The sequence below is a fragment of the Antechinus flavipes genome, chromosome 1, assembly GCF_016432865.1.
Source record: "Antechinus flavipes isolate AdamAnt ecotype Samford, QLD, Australia chromosome 1, AdamAnt_v2, whole genome shotgun sequence".
NCBI classification, from domain to species: domain Eukaryota; kingdom Metazoa; phylum Chordata; class Mammalia; order Dasyuromorphia; family Dasyuridae; genus Antechinus; species Antechinus flavipes.
Genome location: NC_067398.1, coordinates 311,738,386 through 311,765,864, shown reverse-complemented (window position 1 = coordinate 311,765,864; position 27,479 = coordinate 311,738,386). Strand labels below are relative to the sequence as shown.

At 36.4% G+C, this 27,479-nt stretch overlaps 1 protein-coding gene across 1 annotated transcript in view; it reads left to right on the top strand.

Annotated features, from left to right (window-relative positions):
* LOC127545473 (phospholipid-transporting ATPase FetA-like) overlaps positions 1-27,479 on the top strand; it is a 99,786-nt gene that overhangs the window by 33,261 nt on the left and 39,046 nt on the right. Inside the window, exons 10-11 of the mRNA XM_051972788.1 lie at positions 9,464-9,660; positions 22,503-22,753. Of these exons, the coding sequence (XP_051828748.1) occupies positions 9,464-9,660; positions 22,503-22,753 (448 nt within the window). The remainder of the gene's footprint in view (positions 1-9,463; positions 9,661-22,502; positions 22,754-27,479) is intronic.

The following is a 27,479-nucleotide window of genomic DNA, read 5'->3' as shown; positions in this document are numbered from 1 at the left end:
ATCTCAGTTTGCTGCCTTTCTCTCCCATTTCACACACCAAATTGTCTTTTCAACTTAGTCACTCTAGTTACTTTCTAAACTCTAATGGTCACTCACTCCTTTATTTATTCTTCCTGAGGTCCCTGTGGACACAAATGCTAATTCTTTTTCCTTTACCACACTTAGATTACTTTCCACCCTCCCAAAATATCAATAGTAAACTTAATATCTCTAATTAATACCATGGAAGCTGTGGATTGTGATATGTCCCTAATTCATAAAACTGGCAGTCTTAAAATTATTAAAATACAGATGTTTCTACTTATCAATAATTTGACAACAAATTATGCTTTATTCAAGGCTGGCATTAGAAGAGAAGTTCATTGTTAAAAGCCTTTAAGCACCAGGACAAATTCTAAGTTAGGGCCTTACAGGCTAGCTGGAGAGACAGATGTATACCTAAAAGCATAAACGGAAATGCCAGATGGTATGTGCCAAGTTTTAGGTGACTGCTACAAATAACAAACTAGTCCTAGATATCTCACTACATAAAGCCCAGCAAGTTTTCCTCCTTAGTAAAATTATTCACTAATTGAGACAGACTCTAATTAAGTGCCCCATTTGTCTCTAGTGAAACAAAAAATTCAACTTCATCCAGTGCTCAGTTTTGCCACAGGGGGAAAAAAAAAAGGGCACAACATTTTCATCTTTTATAACTTAAACTTAATCATTTAAAATGTCTGTGACTGTAAGATGTGCTGGTTCAACTTCATAGCCATCTCTACCCCGGTAAGTTCATGTAAAGTCCTTAAGCTCTTCAGGAACTGAATCAACAGGGCATCCTCATGATAGCACTGGACCTAGATGATTTCAAGCGTTGCTGAGATTGGGTTTTTGGCATCAGCTGGTAAGAGATTTAGGAGACCCTGCATAAGTATCAATCCTGTGGGCTAATTTGTTCTGACTATAGGTGTCTCAAGCCTATGGCTGGTAGATTAACACTATTAAATTTGATTGACATTTGGTAACTACAGATCTTAGCATCTGGAGAAAAGCCAAACTGGATTCTTTTTACAACAGTATATCTATCACTCCACAGTTATTAGCAATGCAGAGTGAAACATACTATTTTTCATTTTTTTTCCAGTTTAGGTTTTCTTCCACTAAATGACTTATATGAAAATATGTTTTACATGATTGTACATGTTTAACCTATATTCTCAGAAGGGAGAAAGGAAGGGAAGGAGAGAATTTGAAATTCATTTTTTTCTTAAAGTGAATGTTGAAAATAGTTTTTTGAAAATTGTTTTTACATGTAATTGGGGAAAAAATAAAAATGTTATTTAGAAAAAATTATCTTGTCCAAAACAGAACACATTATCTTTTCCCCTAAATCCCTCTATATTACTGTTAAGGGGACCACCACCCCCAACTCTTTATTTACTCTCTTTCTCACTGTCCATATTTAATCTGTTGTCAAGGCCTGTCAACTTTTACCTTTTCAGCACCTGTTACGGTTGCTTTTTTCCTCTTGATACTGCTACTACCTTAAAGCAGTTTCTCACCACCATATATTTGGACTGCAATGACCTGATAATTGGTCTTCCTGCCATAAATCTCTCCCCATTTTAGTTCATGCTCTACTCAGTTGCTTAAGGGACCTTGCAAAAGCTCCAGCCTAACCATGTCACTCCCCTATTTATGGTGTTCAAAGCCCTTCATCATCTGCCCCCTTTACCTTTCCAGTCTTCTACCTTATATGCCCCTCAATTTCATATACTCTAGATCCAGGAACAACAATCCTTCTTGATGCTCCTTGGGACAAGACATTTTATTTTTCTACTCTGGATTTTCACTAACATCTCCCCATCTCCTTCCCCAAGCATGGAATACTCTTCTTTATCTCTACTGTAAAGGGCAGGAACCCTGGAGAAATATACTTAAGGCTCTATATCATTGATTTAATCCTACAACAAGGTGTTAATTCCAGAAAGCTAGCCTGACCGCAGGCGAAGGAAACAGACTGTGAAGGAGATAATAAAGACTTTGGACTTTCCCTAACTATTCTTGTGGTGATTATTCTATTGAAACCAAGGTTGGTCCAAAGGCTTCCAGAAAGCTAACCAGAACATTAGAGTTCAGAAAGTCACCAAGGTAGTAAATGACAGAACCAACTTCTGAACTGGCTTCTCTGACTCGAAATCCAGATGAAAAAAGATTTTGCTTCATCCTTAATGTTATCTACAGATGAAGGTAGGGCAGCTGAATGATCATTTCAAGCTTAATAAATGTGTTTTCTCTGCAGCCTAAAAAAGTCTTTTCCGCAAAGCAGAAACAAAAGCCTAAACAAGTCAAAATGACTAAAGAAAACAAGCTGCTACCACACACCTTTCTAGTGTGTAACAAAAGAAACTTGATGGCATCATTTGTTATGTAATAAGCTGATAAACCAAAAAGCTAGCCTGGCCCCAGGCAAAGGAGACAGACTGTGAAGGAGATAATAAAGACTTTGGACTTATCCCTGACTATTCTTGTGGTGATTACTCTGCTGAGACCAAGGCTAGTCCAAAGGCCCTCCAGAAAGCTAGCCCAGACATTACATTTTGGCACCCGAATGTGGAAATAAGGATTTACACTTGGCAGTCCAGACTGACACAATCCTGAGGTCAGTGGAAAAGTTCTGTGACCTAGAAATTAGGGTGAATATAAAATTAGACAACCAGGAAAATTTGGTAAGGGCTAAACTAGTGTTTCAGTTGAAATGAGACAAATGCTTAGAAAAGAGCCTTTTCCACCCCCAAGGGAAGTGTGTAGAATGCATAGTTAAGCTAATAAAAAACCAAGGTTTGATTGTAACTTGGAAGGAGATCATTGGACTTTTAGAAACATTACAGTATACATCCCCTTGGTTCTCTAAAAAAGACAAATTAAAGCCAGGCAAGAGGAAACTAGTAGGAGAGCAACTAATTGAATATTACAATATAATGGTCCTGATTCAATTTCTAAAGAAACATTTATATATATATATATATATATATATATGTATATATATATATATATATATATATATATATATATATATATATATATATATATATATATATATATATATATATATATATATAACATGTAATGCAATTGGCTTTAGGGAATTATATAAGTTTTAGAATAAGGAAAAAGGAGAAAGATCGGGAAGGGGAATACTGATGACAAACTAGTTGAAAAGAATGAAGAATTAGACAAGGAGTTTAGTACAATTCTGATGGACATTTCCCATCATCTGACCTACTTCCCTCAATTAACCCTTCATTGGGTAGAGGGAGAAGAGGATGGGGAGAGGCAGTGGCACAATCAGCACCACCTATGAAGCAGTCTAAGACTCAATTACAAAAGGCACTAGTTAAAGCTAAAAAAGGACAGGATGTATCTGATTTAAGAATAGAAGCATACCCTGTTATTTAAGAGTTTGACTCCTCAGGTCAAGAAAGGAGAAGATATACTTCTTTTGATTTGGAAATTATTAAATATCTGAAAAAGGGTTGCATTCTTTATGGAGCTATATCATCTTATATTAAGATGATATTAGAGAATTTGGCTTATGAGATTTTAATCCCTAATGATTGGAAATATAGCAAGGACATGTTTAGAACCTGGACAAAATTTGTTGTGGCTTTTGGAATATAGTGAACTATGTAGAATACAAGACCAACGAAATAGGCAAACTGGAGTTAAAATACCAGTCACCTTTGACCAACTAGCAGGTAAAGGTCAGTATGCAGACACTTCAATACAGATTAATTACCCTTTGATAGCATATAAGCAAATTGCTGCTGCTGTTATCAAAGAATGGGGCAGCCTCTCAGAAAGGCAAGACAGAGGGGAAGCCTTCAGGAAAATAGAGCAAGGTCCAAATGAACCCTTTGCTGATTTTGTGGGACGTCTGCAAATAGCTATTATACCAATGATTGGAGAAAATGCAGCAACGAGAATAATGATGCCAGAGAAATGCTAGAGAAAATGCTAATGAGGTTTGTAGAAGAATTATATGGGGAATACACGAAGATGCTCCTTTAGAGGAGATCATAAGATGCTGTGCCACAGTGGCACAAATGCTTATTATACCCAGACTATGATGAACATGGGAAGATAGGGTCCCTCTTGGCAAGGGACTTCTAGAGAACCTTGTCAATGCTTTCAGTATGGTAAAATTGGGCATCTGAAAGCTCAATGTAGGTATAGAGACAGAGTGAGAGGACAGGATGGGAGAACAAGACCCAAAACCCCATGTCCAAAATGCAACAAGGGCTTCCACTGGGCCTCAGAATGTAGATTGACCCAGGGAAATGAAGGCAAAGCCCAGCTCCAGGACCTCAAACAAAAAACAGGTGGGGCATGATGGCAACTGAGGTTACACCCAGAGAGTCTTTAGAAGTTCAATACTCTGACATGATCAATCAGCCAAAAAGCAATCATATGGGAGAAAGGGATTACAATTGGGGAGAATACAGATTTTATAACCGACATAAAGGCAGTATCCAATGCGAGCAGCTCCAATAAAATTGCCAGTTGATAAGGAGAGATCCAGAAAGTGGCGAATGGAAGGTTAACTGCTTGGAGAAATGGTTTCATCTCTATAGATGAAGAAGGAATCAGATGGGTGCCAAAAAGCACCTTAAGAGAGACAGAAAAAGAGAAAAACCTCAAAGCAAAGGAGAAGACCTAAGAAATATCTGACACTAAAAGAGCATGGCTGATAATGAGACTGTTACAGAACTTCAAAACTCATAGGAATCATTGGATTCCCTGAGACATGATGAGACTATTGCAGGACTTCAAAACTTGCAGGAATTATTGGATTCCCTGACACATGAAGTAATGAACAATAGATTGATTTTGGACTATTTCTAGGATGTATGGACATGTATAATTCCTCATGTTGATTCATGTTGTTTGTTCCATCACTACTACCCTGTGTTATATTACTATGTGCTTGTGTAATACCTCCCATGTTGATGGATTTATGTATATCTGTTTCGAGTACCTTTAGAAACCCACTAATCTGGCTTGACTCCCCATTTCCCTTTGGTGTTTTCACCTCCTTTCCTGACATGTCAGGAAGGGCATGATCACCTCCTTTTTGGGGTTCTCATCTCTCTGAGAAGTCAGGGAGGACATGACCACCTATGTTCTAAAAACAAAAGAAAGCAGGAGATGTAAAGGGCCAGAGCTCTGGAGAAGTGTATTTAAGGCACAGTGTGGTTGATTTAGTCCTACAACAAGGTGTTAACTCAGTGAAATTAAGATAAAAATTCTCTAGTTTACATGTACTTAGTACTTGGTATAGTTCTACAAGTTGACACCTATTCTACAAGATTGATACCTATGATGATGTTATTATAATAGAGTATATAAGAGCTAAGAGATTTGGGAGGGGAGACAGACTGGAAGGTAAAGATCCTCGTGGTGGTTGTCCTGTTTCTGTCACTTCTTCACTGAGATGAGAGTAATTCCATCTTTGATCAGCTGTTGTGGCTCTCCTGCCCTCTGCACTTTATGAGATTCCATCTTGGACCAACCTCTGGTCGCTCTCCTGCCTCCTGCATTCCTTCACTGAAACCAAGACCCATTCTGAAGGACCTCCAGAAAGCTAGCCCAGGCCCAGGCAAATGAGACATACTGTGAAAGAGATAATAAAAACTTTGGACTTTATCCCCAACTATTCTCGTGATGATTATTCTGTTGAACCAAGGCTGATCCTGAGACCTCCAGAAAGCTAACTAGAACATTACACTCTGCCTCCTGGCTTCCTGAACTTCCTTCAGCTCCTAACCAAAATCCTACTTTCTATAGGAAGACTTTGACACTCTCTCCTAATTCTAGTGCTTTTTCTTTGCTGATTATTTCCAGTTTATCCTAGAAATAATTTGTCTGTACATAATTATTTGCATATTCTGTCTCCTTGAGAACAGGGTCTGTCTTTTACATATCCCTAGCACTTAACACAGTGCATGACATATTGTAGATATTTAATAAATGTGTATTGACTGAATGCCCATAACAGCAATATCCTTCCCTTTCTACCCCTCACCTGCTGACATATTCCAGTTGTAATCTATATATCCTTTTACACCCAGGTCAAAATCCATATCTTTCATGAAATTCAAATCAGAATTAATTTCTTTCCCTCTAGCGTACCTTATTTATAGTCCTTTCATAGCATTTCCTATTTATTGTATATTGTAGTTACAGACTGAGGTGAGTTCTGTCCTGACAGTAAGCAGTTACGGAGCAGGTCCTTTGTACTCTTGCGTCCAGAAGAGAGCAGCAGAGGTCTCCTTTGAAGTGGATTAATGTGAGTGTGCAGCCAATTGCTGCCAGTTATGGGGAGAAGAAAGCAGGATGGGCTGGCTGGGGAGAGATAGCACAAGTTGCCTTCCCTCTCAGACAAATGCAGCCAAGCCAAGAAGGCCTGCAGATGATCAGTCTTCTCAGCAGGGCTAGAGTCGATGTGGCCAAATGCTCCTGGTGAGTAGCTGGTCAAGAAGGCAAATTATAGTTGGACAGGACTTCTGGGGCCGCACTAGTAATCCCACAAAGATGGGTTACCAACTTGCATTGGAAACTTGACAGCAGTGATTTATGTGTAATGTTTATTTTCCCTTAAAACTGGAATTGTGTATTACTCACCTTTATATTCTCTACAATGCTTTTTATACCCATAAATGTTGAATGTATTGTAGATAACTAAATGCATGAGTAGATGTCCAAAAGTGACTTTGTCACTGTTTGTCACATCTTTGTGTGATACTGTCAGTCTGATGTAATATACCCTTTGCTCCTAAAACTAGATGGTATAGAAACTTCCTAATATCCACCTTTATATTTACCCCCTATTTTTAGAAAAGGAAAAACTTTCTAATGATTGTAGCTGTTCAGTAATGAAATGGGCTGCCTGGTTAAATTGTCACAGGAAGGATTGAAGCAGAGATTCTGTAGAAGGAATTTCTTTTTTTCTTTTTTAAGATTTATATATACATATTTATACAATTATCTCACTGCACAAGAAAAATCAGATCAGAAAGAAAAAAATGAGAAAAAAAACAAAGTTCAAGCAAACAGCAACAGTGAGAATGTTATGTTGTGATCCACATTCAGTTCCCACAGTTCTCTCTCTGAGTGTAGATGGCTCTCTTTATCAAAAAATCATTGAAACTACCCTGAATCATCTCATTGTTGGAAAGAATCAGGTCCATCAGAATTGATCATCATATAATCTTCTTGTGGTTTTGTACAATGATCTCCTGTTCTGCTTATTTCACTCAGCATTTGTTCATGAAAATGTCTCCAGGCCTCTCTAAAAGCATTCTGCTGATCATTTCTTACAGAACAGTAATATTCCATAACATTCATATATCGTACCTCAAGATCTAAAAATGATTATATCATGGTCCAGCCTACTTGTGGGTTCATATATGTGTGTATGCGTTTGTGTGTGTGTGTGTGTATGTGTGTGTGTATGAAAGAGTCATAATTGAACACCAAATAGACAATTTTGATTTATATTAAATCAAAAAGTTTTTGTACAAACAAATCTAATGCAGACAAGATTAGAAGGGAAGCAATAAATTGGGAAAACATTTTTACATTTAAGGGTTCTGATAAAGGCTTCATTTCTAAAATATATAAATTTATAAGAATTCAAGCCATTTTCCAATTGATAAATGGTCAAGGATATGAACAGACAATTTTCAGATGAAGAAATTGAAACCATCTCTATTCATGTGAAAAGGTGCTCTGAATCACTATTGATCAGAGAAATGCATTTAAAAGACAACTCTGAGATACCACTACACACCTGGCTAAGATGACAGGAAAAAATAATGACAAATATTGGAAGGGATATGGGAAAACTGGGACACTGATACATTGTTGTTGGAACTGTGAACAAATCTAACCATTCTGGAAAAGAGTTTAGAACTATGCTCAAAAAGTTATCAAACTGCATATCTTTTGATCTAGCAGTGTTTCTCTTAATCTGATCTGACAGGGGTTAACAAAGAGACATGAACTGTAATATGAACAGTCCCTTTGGCTGAGGTATACTCATGACTGGAGAGAATGAAAGAAGGGGCAAAGGCAGAGAAGTTTACTGAATTTTCCCCTCTTACTATCCTTCTCTAGAGCTACATTATGTTGAAGTTGGGGTTTTGAATCTTTTTAAAAATAATTTACGTATTTTCCCATTCTTAGTTGACATGTGTTGTATCTTGGTGATTGGGCATGAAATTTAGGAGAACATACATGATTGGAGTTGTCAGATATCCCTTAATACTTCCTAGAGTGTTTTTCCTTTTTTCAGCATCTACTCTACCCTTCATTCTACATTCTGTTTTCCAGTGACCAGGTTTCTTACAGTAAAAACAGAATTTCTTGTTCACATTTCTTGTTGATTAAAGGGACCAGATTTTCCTTTCCTAATGGTCCAGAAGGGATTCAGGGACTAGTTTCATCCTCTTCCGTTAGTTGTGATCTCTAGAGAAAATAAGTGTGAGAATGTTGCCAATCAAAAATAGCTTAATTTGTTTACAGTTAGGTGGGTGAAGATTATTAGCAAAATAAGATAAAAAGTGAAATGTCAAGGCAGGGTTAAAAAGGAGTGACTATAAGGTACAAATCATTTACCAATTTTTTTTCCTCTTTGCTCTCTTCACTTCAGGAATTACTGTCAAACTCAATGCCTTAAGTTGCCCTAAAATAATGGAATATTAATCTTGCCAATTACTTTTTAAAAACCTTTTATAAAATATAATCCTCTTTTTCCTTAAACCAAATTCTATGGAGTGGTACCCCAAAACTTACTAAGATGTTTCAGAAAGGAGTGAGTTCCTGGAACTATCCCTAAGTCTCAGGATTCTTTCCTGTGATCTTAAAATGATAGATTTCCAAACCTCCAGAATCCACTAAGATGTTTTTATCAGTTCTACAACTTTATCTAATTTTATTTCTTTAATTCCAACTTGGCCAATATTTCAGTGTAAAAAAAATTTCAGGGTTTTTTCTTTTCTTTTTCTTATAACTTAATGTGCAGAAAGCCTAAAGTGGAGCTAGTCCTTCTTACTAAGATAACTGCTTCAGCTATGAAAGTTTATTAATCTTTCCTCTCTCGCTAGAAGTTTTTCTGGCTGGCTTCATTTTAAATCTTTCAAGGTAACAGAATCTAGCTTACAACACAAACACAACACAGACATTAAAAAGACACAAAGACAAAATGACGAGATAAAAGCAAATTGTATAAATCTAATTTTACCTGGTTAACTTAGAGCACATAGAATTTGAGACATATAGAAAAAAACAGACCAGAGCTGCTCAAAGGGGCCAGATTACAGAAGTGTGCCATTCACAAAGCTAACTAAACATTCTCTTAGCCTGCAATGGGGCTGAAGCTGGGGTTTTGAATCTTTTTTTTTTTTTTAATAATTTACAGATTTTCCCGTTCTTAGCTGGCATGTGTTGTATCCTGGCAATTGGGCATGGAATTTGGGATAACCAGAAGGGTTATTACTTCCAGATCTATCTGCCTCAAAAAGAGGAATTCACTGCCCCAAGTGTTTCTACCTTCCTCATATTCTGGTCATATCTCATCATTCTCAACACTGTGGTGCCAATTTCCCTCTATGTCAGGTATGTGTATCTTTCTGGGGAAGGAAAAAGTCATGCTCTGGTAAAGTAACTACCCTCATACTTTCCATCTTGGGAAGAAGACTGCAATAAAGCTCAGTAAAAGCCCAGAGGTTCTACTCTGGTGCTCAGAAACTGACTACCACAAGAGCTTTATCTACTCAGGAGAGAAGGGATAGGTTCTCCAATTTTTCCTGAGAAGTTCTCTAGAGAAATAACTGAAGTTTTCCCTAGAAGGGACCCCCTGAGGAGATGATGAGAATTCCCAGCTCTCTCCTTACATTCCTAGTTAAAGGCAAGGAACTTCAGACTTCTTTTTCAGGGTGCCTTATTTCTACCTAATAAATGTTTTATCAACTATGAGTTGACTACTCTATACAAAAAGAGGAAAAAATGTTACAAAGTAAGTATACATATTCAGGTAGATAATGTAGCCCCTGATCTTGGAGGGCAACCCAGGACAGATTCGATTGAAAGCCATTCTGCCTTTGTTCTGACTTTCACTATAGGTTTCCTGACTTCCAGATTCCACAGCACTTCTTCAGCTCCCATCCCCCATCTCTCATTCACACCACTGCCGGCATGTAGTATTAGGACAAAGTCTAAACTCTTTAGTTTGCTTTCCAAAGACTTCCTAGTAACTGGTCTGATTTTCCAACTCCCACACTCCCGGCCTTTACCTCTCCACTGTGCAGAGTTGGCACTGATTTCCAGTTGTATTCTGCATATGCTCAGTTCCAATTTTGGACTATAACTCATGCTTCTATTGCTTGGATTACCCATCCTGTCCTCTCAACTCAGCTTCCTCTTATCCAAAATTCAAAGTGCAATTCAGAGTCCCTTCTCTAAAAAACTTTGTTAGCAATAGGAACCTATTAATGCTTTTGAGCTGAAGAGTGACATGATTAATATTGTGCATAAGGTATATTAATCTGGGAGCAGTATGCAGAACATACAAAAGAAGGAAGAAACTGTAGGCCATGAGACAAGTTAAGAGGCTGATAAAGTGATATCTTTCACATTATACTGTTTTAGTATCTCACATCAGCTTAAGAATTAAATGAAAATTTGGGGAGAATTGCCAACAGATAATACAGAAAATGTTTAGAAACTCAGAAATACATTAAATATGTATTGGTTTTGTAAACACTCATAAAAGAAAAAGAAAAAATTCATCCATCTTTTTTGGTACAAAGGAAAAAATTTCCAGATCACAGGGGCACTTTTCCCTCAACCCCCACAATATAAAAGAGTCAACTATAGTCAGTCAGTCTATAAAGCAAAAAGACTCAGATGAGGATAATTGCAAGTAGGAATGCAAAGGAAAGGCAATAGATAAAATATTACAGAAGTAGAATCATAGAATCTTAAAATTGGAAGGAAGATTGGAAATCTCTAATCTAACCTCCTCCCATATGGGAATCCATTCTACAATATTCCTGATAGGTTATCATTTAATGACTTCAGCCACCCATAAGAATGGCCATATTTTAAATATCTTTATCATCTGTAATTGTGCCTTTATGTGATCCTGAATTTTAAATTCTCCTTGCTGATCATAATGCCCTATCCTCCTGCTTCTCCTGCTGTTTCACTAAGTCTTTTCATGCCTTATTACTCTTCCCACTTTTTTAGTTGGTCAGGTCATCTCTAGCCATTTCCCTCCTTTGCAGTTTTGGCCTTGTTTACTTATTTAATGATAGAATGTCTTCTGTCTTTGAATCTTTTGTTTTCAAGTCCTGTACCTCCATTTTCATCCTGTCATAGCTCTCACTCTCAGTCACCACTATAATGTCACCTCTCCATTCACTTCCTCCACTGGAAGATATCTTACAAGCATGTTTATCACCACAAATTCATGTTTTCTGAGATCATAACTCATATGCCCTCATAACTGCATGGTAGTCCTTTTATTCCCTGATCTTACCCTCTCTCCCCCAACTATGTCTCCTGTCCCTCTTCTCCCACAGATGTTGCCACTGACTTTTCTGAAAAAAAAGAAGCTGTCTATTATGAATTCCCAAATCTCCTTTATTCCACAATTCAAACCCCCTTTACTCCCAAATCTCCTTTATTCCACAATTCAAACCCCCTTTACACTGCTACTCAGCCTTTCTTCCTTTGTTTCTATTTCTGAAAAAGAAGTTGCCCTTCTTCTTTCCAAAGCCAGCCTACTTACATTTATCTTTAAAAATTTTTTTTTATTATTATAATCTTTTATTTACAAGGTATATGCATGGGTAATTTTTCAGCATTGACAATTGCCAACCCTTTTGTTCCAATTTTTCCCCTCCTTCCTCTCATCCCCTCCCCCAGATGGCAGGCTGACCAATACATATTAAATATGTTAGAGTATATGTTAAATACAATATATGTATATATATCCATACAGTTATTTTGCTATACAAAAAGAATTGGACTTTGAAATAGCCTTACATTTATCTTTGACTCTATTCTCACTTTCCTCTCAACTTATTCTAGAATTTCACCACCCCACCTTCCTTCTCATTCTTGCTATTTACTGTTCCTTTCCTGCTGCCTACAAACATAACCATGTCTGTCTCATCCCTAAATAAATCTTCACTTGGTCTGCCTTCCCCTCAAGATATTATCCTATTGGCTAAGATGACAGGAAAAAATAATGATGAATGTTGGAGGGGATGCGGGAAAACTGGGACACTGATACATTGTTGGTGGAGTTTTTTTTTTTTAATAACTTTTTTATTGATAGAACGCATGCCAGGGTAATTTTTTACAGCATTATCCCTTGCATTCACTTCTGTTCCGATTTTTCCCCTCCCTCCCTCCACCCCTTCCCCCAGATGGCAAGCAGTCCTTTACATGTTGAATAGGTTACAGTATATCCTAGATACAATATATGTGTGCAGAATCGAACAGTTTTCTTGTTGCACAGGGAGAATTGAATTCAGAAGGTATAAATAACCCGGGAAGAAAAACAAAAATGCAAGCAGTTTATATTCATTTCCCAGTGTTCTTTCTCTGGGTGTAGCTGCTTCTGTCCATCTTTGATCAATTAAAGCTCTCTTTATCGAAGAGATCCACTTCCATCAGAATACATCCTCAAACAGTATCGTTGTTGAGGTATATAATGATCTCCTGGTTCTGCTCATTTCAGTTAGCATCAGTTCATGTAAGTCTCGCCAGGCCTCTCTGTATTTATCCTGCTGGTCATTCCTTACAGAACAATAATATTCCATAACATTCATATACCACAATTTACCCAGCCATTCTCCAATTGATGGACATCCTTTCATTTTCCAGCTTCTAGCCACTACAAATAGGGCTGTCACAAACATTTTGGCACATACAGGTCCCTTTCCTTTCTTTAGTATCTCTTTGGGGTATAAGCCCAGTAGAAACACTGCTGGATCAAAGGATATGCACAGTTTGATAACTTTTGGGGCATAATCCAGATTGCTCTCCAGAATGGCTGGATGTGTTCACAATTCCTGTTGGTGGAGTTGTGAACGAATCCAACCATTCTGGAGAGCAATCTGGAATTATGACCAAAATGTTACCAAACTGTGCATACCCTTTGAAGATCCAGCAGTGTTACTTCTGGGTTTATATCCCAAAGAGATACTAAAGAAGGGAAAGGGACCTGTATGTGCCAAAATGTTTGTGGCAGCCCTGTTTGTAGTGGCTAGAAGCTGGAAAATGAATGGATGCCCATCAATTGGAGAATGGCTGAGTAAATTGTGATATATGAATGTTATGGAATATTATTGCTCTGTAAGGAATGACCAGCAGGATGAATACAGAGAGGCTTGGAGAGACCTACATGGACTGATGCTAAGTGAAATGGGCAGAACCAGGAGATCATTATATACCTCAACAACGATACTGTATGAGGATGTATTTTGATGGAAATGGATTTCTTTGACAAAGAGACCTAATTCAGTTTCAATTGATCAGTGATGGACAGAAGCAGCTACACCCAAAGAAAGAACACTGGGAAATGAATGTAAACTATTTGCATTTTTGTTTTTCTTCCCGGGTTATTTTTACCTTCTGAATCCAATTCTCCCTGTGCAACAAGAGAACTGTTCAGTTCTGCACACATATATTGTATCTAGGATATACTGCAACATATTTAACATGTAAAGGACTGCTTGCCATCTAGGGGAGAGGGTGGAGGGAGGGAGGGGAAAAATAGGAACAGAAGTGAGTGCAAGGGATAATGTTGTAAAAAATTACCCTGGCATGGATTCTGTCAATAAAAAGTTATTATAAAATAAAATAAAAATAAAAAATAAAATTCCATTAGGATTTTTCTAAAAAAAAAAAAAAAGATATTATCCTATCTCTTCTCAGTTCATCTATTCACACTTCTTCTATTTCCTCACCACTCTATTGAAACTTCCTGCTCAAAGATTACAAATTCTTAACTGTTTAATCTTACTCAGGCCTCATCCTTCTCCTCTTTTCAGATTTCTGATAGTGATCACACCCTCCTTCTCCATGTAATTTCCTTCTCTGGCTTCTAGAAAAGCATCATAGCATGATGGATAACGCATTGGGTTTGGACTTAGGAAGATTTCCTGGGGGCTAAATACAACCTTTCTGAATCTCAATTTCTCCACGTAAGTTACAGATAATAATGGCACTTATAAGAATCTTGTGAGGATCAAATGAGTTCATGTATATGAAATGTTTTATGAAGCTCAGAACATCATGGAAATACCAGTGGCCACTATTTGATGGCACTCCTTGCCTTTCAGGTTCCTTCTTATCAGTACCTTTGTTTACTATCCTCTTTCTTCTTCATCCCTTTTACATGCATGTCCTCTAAGACTCTGTCCTAGTAAACTCATTAATTCCTATGGTTTAAACTGTCATCAATATGCAAATGACTCCCAAATGGACATATCCAGTCCTAACTTCTCTCTTGAACTTCAGTTCTATCCTGTCATTTACTTGCTGGGCATCTCTACCTGAACATCTCATCAACACCTCACACTTAGCAGGTGTAAAAACAAAACTCGTTCTCTCAACCTAAACTCCTTCTTCAGACCTCCCATTTCTGTGGAGAGCCCCACCTTTTGCCCTGAGTTAAAAAACACAGGCTGCTAACCTGAGAGTGATCCTTTAATCTTCCTTTTTCTTCAATGCCATATTTTTTTAATTTCACTTCTAAAATATTTCTTGTGTCTTTCCCCTTTTCTCTATTCACAGAATTAGCACTATGAACTATCACTTCTCCCCTGGACTAGTGTAGTCACCTTCAGTCTTCCACATCTCTAATCCATATCTCTATTCCATATCTCTAATTCATAAAGAAAATATATTTTTAAAATGAATGTACATGCATAACTAAAATGTTTTCACATATAATTGGAGACAATAAAATTTTAAAAAATTCATCTTCTGTGAATTTCTCTATTACTTCTCCTTCCTGTTTAGGACAGGAGTGGTTTCTGTGCTCAGCACAGGCTCAGGTAGGAGATAATGAGAATAATCAAAATCATCTCTCTAAGGTACAAATCTGGCAGTGCTCAAAATCCTTATAGAGGCAATTTTATATTGCCTCAAAAATAAAATGTAAATTCTCCAGCCTGGCTTTGAAAGGCCTCCAGCGTATGAGCTTAACCTCCTCATCCAGCTTTAGTTCATATATGCATCTGAATTCGTAGGCATCCCATCTCCCACCAGTCCATGCAATTTATTTTTATTTATACCATCCTTCTCAATCCCCATTGCTGTTATCTGCCAATCAAATCTCCACAGAGCACTTCTTCAAAGACTTTAGCACTTGGCCTACAATCATCCTGTCATCATCCTCAAGGACTTCAGTATTCATAATGGAGGATCATTATCAGAACCTGACTACAAAGTTTCTCATATTCCTTAGTTTTAAAGACCTCCTTCCCTAGCATTGTCAGACTTACTACCTCACCTTTTTTAATGGATTAACTACCAATAAGATTCTGAATCTTGAAATCTATTTTCTTCTTTTTCTCAATAGTATTTTATTTTTCCAAATACATATAAAAATATTTTTCAACATTCATTTTTGTAAGACTTGTGTGTTCCAGAATTTTTCCTTCTCTCTTTTACTTCTCTCTCTCCCAGGATAGCAGGCAATCTCATATAGGTTAAATAAGTATAATCCTTTTAAACATATTTCCATATTTGTTATGTTGTGCAAGAGAAATAAGACCAAAAGGGAGAAAATCATGAAAAAGAAAAAGCAAACACGCAAACAAAAAAAGGTAAAAATACTATGCTTTGCTCTACATTCATAATTCTCTCTCTCTCTCTCTCTCTCTCTCTCTCTCTCTCTCTCTGAAAGTGAATGGCATTTTCCATTCCAAGTTTATTAAAATTGTCTTATATTACCCATATTGCTTAGAAGAGCCAAGACCATCACAGGTTGATCTTGCTGATACTGTGTAAAACATTCTCCTGGTTCTGCTAACTTCACTTCATGTAAGTCTTTCCTAGCTTTTCTGAAATCAGCCTGCTCATCATGAAATCTGTTTTTTAATCTCATTATCTCCTACCTGACCCTCTGCTGAGCACAGAAACTACTCCTGTCCTAAACAGGAAGGAGAAGTAATAGAGAAATTCACAGAAGATGAATTTTTTTTAATTTTTATTTCCCCCAATTACATGTAAAAACATTTTGGTTATGCATATATATTCATTTTTTTATTATGGCTTTATTTACAAGTTATATGCATGGGTAATTTTATAGCATTGACAATTGCCAAACCTTTTGTTCCAATTTTTTCCCTCCTTCCCCCCATCCCCTCCCCCAGATGGCAGGTTGCCCACTACATGTTAAATATATTAAAGTATAAATTAAATAAAATATAAATATGTATATTCATTTTTTAATACATTTTCTTATGAATCATATTGGGAAAGAAAAATCCAAACAGAAGGGGAAAACCATGAGAGAAAAAAAAAACAGAAGAAAAAGAAAAAAAACTGAATATAGCATTGTGAATTTATAGTCATTCTCCGTAGTTCTCTCTCTAGATGCAGATGGCTTTCCATCCAAAGTTTGTTGGGATTGCTTTGGATCACTGAATCACTGAGAAGAACCAAACCCTTCATAATTGATCATCTCACCTTCTTGCTGTTACTGTGTACAATGTATTCCTGGTTCTACTTGTTTCACTCACCATCAGTTCATGTAAATCTTTCCAAGCATTTCTAAAATCAACCTGTTTATCATTTTTATAGAATAATATAATATTCCATTACTTTCATATACCATAACGTATTCAGCCATTCCTCAATTGAAGGGCATCTAATCATTTTCCAATTCTTTTCCACTACAAAAAGGGCTGCCACAAACATCTTTGCACATGTGGGTCCCTTTCCTTTCTTTAAGATCTCTGAGACATAAGCTTAGCAAAAACACTGCTGGATCAAAGGATATGCACTTTAGCCCTTTGACCATAGTTTCAAATTGTTCGCCAGAATGGTTGGAACATTTCACAATTCCATCAACAATACATTAGTGTCCCAGTTTTCCTACATCCTCTTCAACATTTATCATTATCTTTTCCTGTTATCTTAGCCAATCTTAAGTTGAGTTGTGAGGTGGTACCTCAGTGTTGTTTTAATTTTGCATTTCTCTAATCAATAGTGATTTAGAGCATTTTTTCATATGACTATAGATGACTTTAATTTCTTTATCTGAAAATTGTCTGTTCATATTCTTTGACCCTTTACAAATTGGGGAATGACTTCTACTCTTATAATTTGATTCAGTTCTTTATATACTTTAGAAATGAGGCCTTTATAAGAGACACTGGCTATAAAATTTTTTCCTCAATTTTCTGCTTCCCTCTAATCTTGAATGCATTGGTTTTGTCTGTGAAAAATTTTTTTAGGTTAATGTAATCAAAGTTGTCCATTTTGCATTTCATAATGTTGTCCAGTTCTTCTTTGGCCATAAATTCCTCCCTTTTCCTAAGATCTGATATAAATTATCCCTTGCCTTCCTAATTTACTTATTATATCACTTTTTACACTTAAATTATGTACCCATTTTGACTTTATTTTGGTATGAGGTATGAGATATAAGTCTGTGCCAAGTTTCTGACATTATTTTCCATTTTCCCAGCAATTGTTGTGAAATAGTGAGTTCTTATCCCAGAAGTTAGAATTTTGGGATTTAGACATATATTATTATGTCATGTGTATCTAACTTAGTAATGCATCACTCTATTTCTTAGCCAGTACCATATGGTTTTGATGACTTCTGCTTTATAATAGAGTTTTAGGTCTTGTACCACTAAATATTTTCTCTTTATATTTTTTCATTCTTGATATTCTTAACCTTTTGTTCTTCCAGATGAATTTTGTTACTAATTTTCCAGCTCTATAAAATAATTTTTGCCAGTTTGGTATACTTGTCATTTTTATTATATTAGCTCAGCCTATCCATGACCAATTGGTATTTTTCTAATTGTTTGTATGAAAAGTGTTTTGCAATTGTGTTCATTTAGTTCCTGGGTTTTTTCTTGGCAGGTAGACACCCAAATAGTTCATTTTATCTACAGTTATTTTCCTTCTTTCCCTTTTGTGCCTCCTCATATAACCAAATTTATCCCATTTTACCTCCCCTCCCTTACTCTTTTCACAGTACAATCCTTTTTCCACCCCTTCATGTCTTTTTCTTTAATGTCATCACATCAAAGTCAATTTATACCCACATTCTTTGTCTATGTATGCCCTCTCTAACTGCCCTAATAAAAGATACCATTTTCAAGAGTTACAAGTATCATTTTGCTCTCTAGGTTTGTAAACAATTTAATCTTTAAATAATGTGTTTTTTCTTTCCTGTTTACCTTTTTATAAATTTCAGTGTTGTTTTAATTTTCTTCTATTGAGTCCTGTGTTTGAAGATCAAATGTTCTGTTTGGTTCTGGTCTTTTTAATAGTTTTTAAATTTTTAAAATAATAATAATTTAATTTAATAATAAATAATAAAATAAATAAAATTTAATAATAATTGAAAATGCCTTACTTTATTGAAGATTAATCTCCTCCCTAAAAGATGATACTCAGTCTCATTGAGAAAGTTAATTCTGATTGTAATCCCAGGTCCTTTGCCTTCCAGAATACGATATTCCAGGCCCTCTGAGCCTTTATTTTAAAGGTGCCAGACTGTGGCTCCTTGATACTTGAAATTTTTTTCTGACAGCTTGCAATATTTTTTCCTTGAGATTATACTTCTAGAATTTTACAATAATGTTTCTTGGGGTTTTCCTTGTGGGATCTTTTTCCAGAGGTGATCAAATGGAGTCTTTCAGTGAATATTTTGTCCTCTGATTCTAGTGTATCAATGGAATTTTCCTTGATGATCTCTTGAAGAATGCTATCTGAGGTCTTTTTTTTTTGGTCCTGGCCTTCTGGAAGACCAATGAGTTTTAAATTGTCTCTCGTGGATCTATTTTCCAGATAGGTTGTTTTTCCAATGAGGTATTTTATATTTTCTCCATTTTTCATTCTATTTAGTTTGTTTGACTAATTTGTAATGTCTCATAGAGTCATTAGCTTCCCTTTGCCCGGTTTTTAATGTATGATTTTCTTTAGTTAGTTTTTGTATTTTTTTTCAATTTGATTAATTTGGTTTTTTAAAGTGTTATTTTCTTAAGTGGATTTTTTTTTTTTTACATTTGGCCAATTGTGTTTTTTAAGGAATTGTTTTCTTCAGTCAATTTTTGTCCTTCCTTTTCCAAGCTGTTGACTCTGTCTTGCATATCTCTTGTTTCTTTTCCCAATTCCTCTTCTACCTATCTTATTTGCCTTTTAAAATCCTTTATGAGCATCTCCAAGAAGTCTTTTTGGGCTTGAGACCAATTCATGTCATCCTTTAAGATTTCCCATGTGGGCATTTTGTTCTCTTCTGAGTTGATATTTTAGTCTTCCCTGTCTCCATAGTAGCTTTCAATGGTTAAGGTTCATTTCTGTTTCTTTCTCATTTTCTTCCTTCCCATTCTTTCCATTCCTCCCATTCCTCCCATTCTTTCCTTTCCTTCCTTCCTTTCTTCCTTCATTCCTTTCTTCCTCCCTCCCTCCCTTCCTTCCTTCCTTCCTTCTTTCCTTCCTTCCTTCCTTTTTTTTTCCCTTCCTTTCTTCCTTCCTATTTTGTGACTTTTAAGGTTGAGCTCTGCTCCTGGAGTACAGAGAGTACTGTCCAAACTTCTTGTGCCATTCTGAACCTGGGCTTTAAGAACAGAAGCACCTTGTATTTGGTGTCTTGCTCACAGCAGGGTAACCCTATCTGTCTCTCCAGGCAATAGCCTGATTTACCAGATTGGCAGTCCCCCTTCTTCAGTGGGACTGGAGACTGCCTCAGTAAGGACCAGAGGTCTAGATTACTTATCCGGTGTCATTAAGACCCTCTCATTGACTTTCCCAAACAACATCTGAGTCTCCCTCCTGGAATCCCTTTATCCTTTGACTGAGATAGTCTATATCTGATTCTGCTACCCTGATCTTAGATTCTTAATAATCACCTAATAAAAAACTGAGCTGATTTCATTTTACTCATAAATTTATACTGCATAATTCCATGTGGTCTCTTACTTCCCCTTAATGATTTTTCTCTACTATTAATGATTTTGTATATTAGCAGCCATTCCAAAAGATTTCCCATCTCAAATTCCCAGTGGCTTCCTTATTCCCAGCCCCAGGCCAACAACACTCAGATGATTTAGTTTTCTGTTTCTCTTATAAACCACTCCTGCTCCTGCATTTACATTTACATTCTCATTCCTTCTCATGCTCACTTCACAACTGTCTTCCCCATAGGTCAGTGCACTAATGGAGTTCACAAAATTAGTGTAAAATGAAATATTCCTTAGGATACTCACCCAGCTTTAGCAATATTCTTCTCTACATATTTCTTAGGTCAACTCTTTACACTGTCAAACACTGCTTACAGAGTCATACTAAGGATGACAGCCACTGGAAATCGTAGCTTTCCTTCTTTTTCCTTAAATATCTTCCAGCTATAGCATTCACACATGGCAGAGGGACATTATTATTATTCACCAAACAATCCACCTGCCTCTTACAGTTTTAGTGTGCTCCTAATTACAATACTAATACCATCTTATCAAGTCTTATTACATCTCAAAATGTGTCTTATGTCTGTCCCCTCCTTTATATTCCCAGTAATTCTTCCTGTCTTCCTTTTCCTTGTTCAGTGCCATTCTCCATACCATGCCAGGTTATTCTTCCTCAGGAAGAGATATGATTATGTCATTTTTTCTCAGAACTCTCAGGGGCTCCCTACTGCCTACCAAGTAAAATTCATTTTCCTTTGCCTGGCATTCAGATCATCTCAAAGTTGGCACTACCTTATCTTTCCAGATTTATGTCATACTACTCTAATATGTGTACCATGTTCCAGACAAACCAGACTATGTTCTCTGGCCTCCTCATTTATTTTTGCTCCAGAAGTATTCTTTCTCTCTAAAATCCTTTAAAATCTAATCATATGCCATATTCTAACAGCCTTGCAGTTGGGCTTTGGGCTATATAATGTTTAACTCATCTTTTGGGTTTCTTGCCATTCTTTTATAATTTTGTTTTATTTATTTCTTACATATGTGAATTGTTTTTCCTCCTTTAACTATTCTTACTTTTTAAAAGGTATACTCCTTCATTGATATTTTCCACCATCTGTTTTGCCTTTTCAATTATTGTGTTCTTTTAAAATTCTTCCTTGAGCAAATTTTAAACTATTCTGGGGATTCTTGCAGTATGGATGTCCATTCTGTCTTCTAGAGGTATAGTTATCATAATAGCCATGATCTGTTCTTCTTGAGATTTTTTCTTAATTTAACTCTGTAGTATTTATTCATTGCATTGGAATTCCATTTTTTCTTCTGTTGGATTTCCTATGAGATTTTGTCTTGTAAGGATTTTTTTCCCTCATCATTTCTTTGTTGTTGTTATTATTTTATTTCAAGATTTATATGTCTTTGTTTTGAGGTGGTACAGGAAAGCTGGACTTAGTCACAACTACTTTTTTGGCCAGCTTGCTAAAATTTCCCTTAATTTTTGTTGTTCTTTACTCAATTTCTTCATTCTGTCTTTTGCTGATTCCAATTATCTTTAGTTCTCCTACACCATTTTCCCTTTCCTCCATCAAATATTAAATTAAAGAAAAAATATTGTGGCATGGAGATGACTGAGTTCTCAAAGGATTATGCCACTGACATGAAGTTATGTAAGGTTCTACCAAACTGGGAAGACTTTTTGTATAAGTCTTTTGACAGATTATGTTGTCTGAGGACCAGCCTAACTAGATTCAGAGAGTCTCATCACTAGACTGATTCCTTGGTGATAAACTTTTCAGTCATAGCAATTCTTGAAGACCATCTAAGGCATAGATATTTTGCAATCTGGGTCAATGAAAGGGAACATATATCAATGAAATCACAGATTCTTGAACTATTAAAGTAAGTTTCTTTATAATTTTTCCCAAAAGTTTTTGGAGTGAATTATAACTTTTTGTTATTTAGCACTTATTTATTTATCCACTTAAGCTTCTCGTTCAACATCCCTTGGAGATCTAGGTATTGCACATTGTTGGAGTTTTTCTTTTGTTTCTCTTATAGTGCAGAATATTGAATTATATAGGTTTTTTCTCATTTTTCTCATTGGTTCTCAAATTAATTTCATTTTTCATGTTATTTCTAGAGATTTTGTTGGATTTGGACATTTCTCTGAGTTTTTGTTGAGCAGGCTTAGATTTCCCTGGGTCTTACATGTGCCTCCTCTGCTATCGCCATGGAGCAGGACTTTCCATCCCACACTGACCAGAGTTCTCTCTCTTCATTTCTCCACAGTGTAGAGATAATACGATTGGGCAACAGCTTCTACATCAACTGGGACCGAAAAATGTTTTACATCCCATATAACACACCAGCCCAGGCCCATACCACAACTCTGAATGAGGAACTAGGCCAGATCCAATATGTGTTCTCTGACAAGACGGGGACACTGACTCAGAATATCATGGTTTTCATCAAGTGTTCCATTAATGGGCGGTCATACGGTATACACAACTTACTTTCTATCAGAAAACATTTGTTACCAAGTTATTGTTGGGTATGATAAAAATCTGGCATGATATTACTATTCTTTATAAATCATCCAAGCCTAAACTCAGTAAATTTAAATGATTGCATGTGCTCCAAACGAAATCTAGCTCTAGCTTTGATCCTTTCATGTGGCAAAGAAGACACATCCCTACAGCCACCCTTCTCTGAATTTCTCCATGGACTAAGTCCTGGGGGAAGCCACTAAAAGGGAACAGTATGGGAAGGTAGGAAGAGGATCAGTGATTCTGACATTATTGCTTGATTTCATAAATTGTGGCTTTTGTGATCATTCTATATTTCCAAAATATATAGATATAAAATGTGTGTGTATGTGTGTATGTGTGTGTGTGTGCATGTGTGTGTGTAAGGCATGTAAGGCTCCTTTCTTTAAATGTCTATGAACAATGGCCTTTTTAGTAGGAAGGGGAAGACCTTATATTAAAAAAAAAAAAAAGACAAGAGAATAGGCACAAATCAGAGCATTCCAATATTTTCTTGTATTCCTACCAATCTAGATCTTGTACTGATTGCCTCTGATGGATCATTTTTGGCCAAGGTGTGTACATATTTTGAGAGAAATAAGTATTTTCTTTAGTTAATGTCTCAGACAGAATCAGAGGTTGAATAATAATACTTGCATTATCTAACTCTCATGATTTTCATGAAGATCAAATAAAATAAAGTATGTCAAATGCTTTGCAAATTTTTAAGGCACTATAAATGATTGTTATTATTATTAAGATGGATGAAGAGTCAGGAGATATTATTGTAATGAATATGAGACCCATCTGCATCACAGAGAACATCTAGACTTGTCACCTAATTAGTCATGGGTCATTGTTTTTTATACTCAAAAAGGACCAATGACATTACAATGTTGAGATTGAGGTACAGTATGTGGTTACTCTGTCCTGTATGAACTCAAAAGGATCTACCATGAATTGGGCACAAATAGACCATTGAACATTTGGAATGGAACTATTTCTAGATTTGCATGTTTCATATTTCCCTTATGCTGCTATAATTCTGCTTTGTTCTGAATATATCTAATAATTATATATGGTTTGCAAAATACCACAAATATATCATCATCATTATTATTAAATTATCAAATCTTTATAACTCTTTGAGCTAGATACTAAAGGTATTATTATCTCCTTCTTTACACATGAGGAAATGAAATTCAGAAGTGTCATCAAAGATAACTCATCTATGGTCACACAACTATTAGGCTGGGATTTGAAGTGGGATTTGAACTCAAATTCTTTTGATTCCAAGTCCATGCTCTTCCACTACACTAGATTGCCTCTCAAGAAAATAATAATAACTTTTATTATACGACTTCTTGAAGTTTATAAAGTTCTGGTGGTGCAGTCGATAGAGTGCCTAGCCTAGAGTCAGATTCAAATTCATCTTCCTGAGTTCAGATCTGTCCTCAGACACTTATTAATTGTATGATCCTGGGCAAGTCACTTAATTTTGTTTGCCTCAGTTTCCTCATCTGTAAAATGAGCTGGAGAAGGAAGTGGAGAAGAAAATCTTTGCCAAGAAAACCCCAAATGGGGTCATGAAGAATTAGACACAATTGAAAAATAACTGAACAAAAATGTTTTACATACATTGTTTTATATAAGCCTGGATATAGCCCTGTGATATAAGTGACTGCAGTTGTTATCCCCCTTTTATAATTTCCATACTTATGCAGCTTATGAAAAAAAATGACCAAAAAAAGGACAGGCCAGATTTGAAGTCAATTATTTATTATTTTAAGTCCAGAATTTTAGCATTTATACCAGATTGTTTGTGTACTAGCTACACTCCTCCTCTGAATACTTGTAACCCCTTTGAAGACCTAAATCACTAATAAATTCTATAGATTAATCCTATTCAGAGTTGTATCTTTGTGGCATCTTTACTCAATGTATAGTTACTAACCTAAACTTTCTTAGTTAGGGAAACATAAGATGATAAAATTAGAACAAACTTGGGAAGCCATCTCCTCCATTGCATTCCTATATTGTCTGAATCGTCCCTAAGAATTGATCTAATGCATATTCTACAGTTACTAAAAAACATGCTACTGGCGCCACCTATTTCCCAGTTGTTCATTCACTTTCACTTAAAGAAGCAGAACTGGGGCCCTCATTCTCCTCCTCCAATTAATGACCAGTATAGAGGGTCACAATCAGTGGGGGAACTCTGGGTAAGGTATAAGACCTTTCGGCCCAGAGGGAACCTGCTGACAATGTCTGGCTCAGCTCCCCATCTCCCGTAAGGGCTCTCAGCCTTCCTGAGAAGTCAGGGGGCAGTGATAACCTGTGTTAAGATTGAAGCAGAGGAATAGCAGGTGGCAAACTACAATAACAAGTTGTTTATGTGACTCTACATGCTCAGAGTTGTTTTTGTAACATTATAAAAAGGGGAAAGCCCTTGAAATAAATGAACTCCATTTTCCCACCATCCTCGGGAGTCTCACTCATCACTTCTCTACTAAGAAGGTATATTTTAACCACCCCGGCATGGGGGCTCTAGAAAGCACGATATGTTTTGTCGCCCCAATTTGGGGGCCCTAGAAAACAGGATATAATAGACCAGACTTTAGGAAGGGAGAAAAAGGAATCAATTTTTAAGTGAGGTTTAAGTGTGAATGAAGCACTTCAAGATCTAGGAATGAAAGAATCATGTGTAGAGGCTTACAGGTTCTCTTTTAGATTTGTTTATCCTCCTTCAGGCAATTTGTAACACATTGTTACTTGATTTTTTGATTAGATACTTGGGCTGGGTTGCAAGATGTCTGGCATATAACTCTGGGTCAGAATGACATCCAAAGTCCATTTCTCAACAGGTGATGTCTACGATATGACTGGACAAAAGATGGAAATCACAGAGGTGAGAGATGACATCATGGTTCCTGGAGAAATTCACATGTAAATTTCAAGGCCTGTGCCAACATATTACAAAATGACCCCCTGACACAGTCCTACTCCCTGAAATGGGTACCTGTCCCACTACACGACATGGGCACACACATACCACTTTGTCTTCCTAATGATGACCTACCCCCCTGACACTAGATCCCTTGATAATGAGATTGGATCTCATTAATCCCTGCCACCAAAGGCCTTGTGACATGATTATACATATCCCCAAAATATTCCAAAAAGGGAAAAAAAAGAAGAGATTAGTATTTTATTGCAAGTCAATAAATGTGTCCCATGCATAAAACAGAAAAAAAGAAAAAGTATCTTCTAACAAAGATTATAATCTGGAGAAAAGAGAGTTATTCACAGCAAATAGTTAAATAATAATAAAAGATAACATATTATTATATATAATAGTATAGACAATGTTAGAAGTTAGAAATAGAAACAACTCTGTGGATCTAAGTGATCAAGAAAGGAGGAGTTAAAATATGAACTGTGTCCTAAAAGATTAATAGCATTTGAATGGGTGGGGAAGAAAGGCATTTCAAATGGGAAAAAGCATGAAAAAAACATACAAAGATGGAAATGTATATGGAACAAAAGTGAGGAAAAGACAAAAATCATAATTCTAGATGTTTAAGCTTAATGACATTGTTGTGAGTAATAACGAAGTAAAGTGAAGCTGATTTGTGGAGAAAAGATTAATTCTGATTAAATCATGGTGAATTTGAGCTATCACCAGACAGTATATCCAGTGGAGCTGTCCAGCAGGCAGGCTCATTTGTAGAGCTGAAATTCAAGAGAGGCCAAGGCAAGGAATACAGATTGAGATATAGCTGAAGTTTAGGGGATGAATGATCTCTGAAGAAGACTATATGACAGTGGAGAAAAGGCCAAACACAGGATTAAAATGAAAACTTATATTTCATGAGTGAGGAACCAGAAAAAGTGATCAGAAAGGGAAGGAGGAGAATAAACCTAGTGGAACAACTTAATGAAAGAGAGAAGTGTTCACCAGTGACAAATGCTGCAAAGAGTGCAAAGAATGAAGACTAAGAAAGTCTTGGGATATGTTGATTAAGATAATCAGTGGTTCTTCGAGTGTTTTTTATAGTGGGCATAAAGGGTGGAGGAGTGAATGGATCAAAAAGTAGTTGTAGTGATTATTCTTTCTTAAAAAAAAAACCTAATGGGAAGGAGAGTGACAAGATAGCAGCTCAAGGGATAGCAGTTAAAATTTTTGGTAGCGAGAAAATCTTGTAGAAGGAAAGGGTCTGGTAGAGAAGGAAAGATTGAAAATGCAAAAGAGAGACAAGAAATGGTTACTAGAATGAGTTCTGATAGAGGCAGGATGGGATGTAATGAAAAGTTAAAAGGTTTACCAGGTCCCTGAAACAGTGGGATGATAAAGCAGGGCACTATAATTGAACTATAAGACTTAGAAAATGGTAAGAGAACCCGGTAGGAAATATCTCCACAGATCTAAAAACCAGAGTACCTAGATCAACTAAAGAATCCAGACATTTCCCTAAAAGAGCTTAACAGTAGCTGCTGGAATGATTGTTTTTGCCTTGTGTTGTAGGAAACAGAGAAAGTTGACTTCTCCTACAATAAACTGGCTGATCCCAGGTTTTCATTTTATGACAAGACTTTGGTAGAAGCAGTAAAAAAAGGAGATATAATGGTCCACCTTTTTTTTCTCTGCCTCTCGCTCTGTCACACAGTGATGTCAGAAGAGAAAGTGGAAGGTAAGAGAAGGGCTGGGATGCGAGGTTATACAATCAGTAAAAAAGTTCAT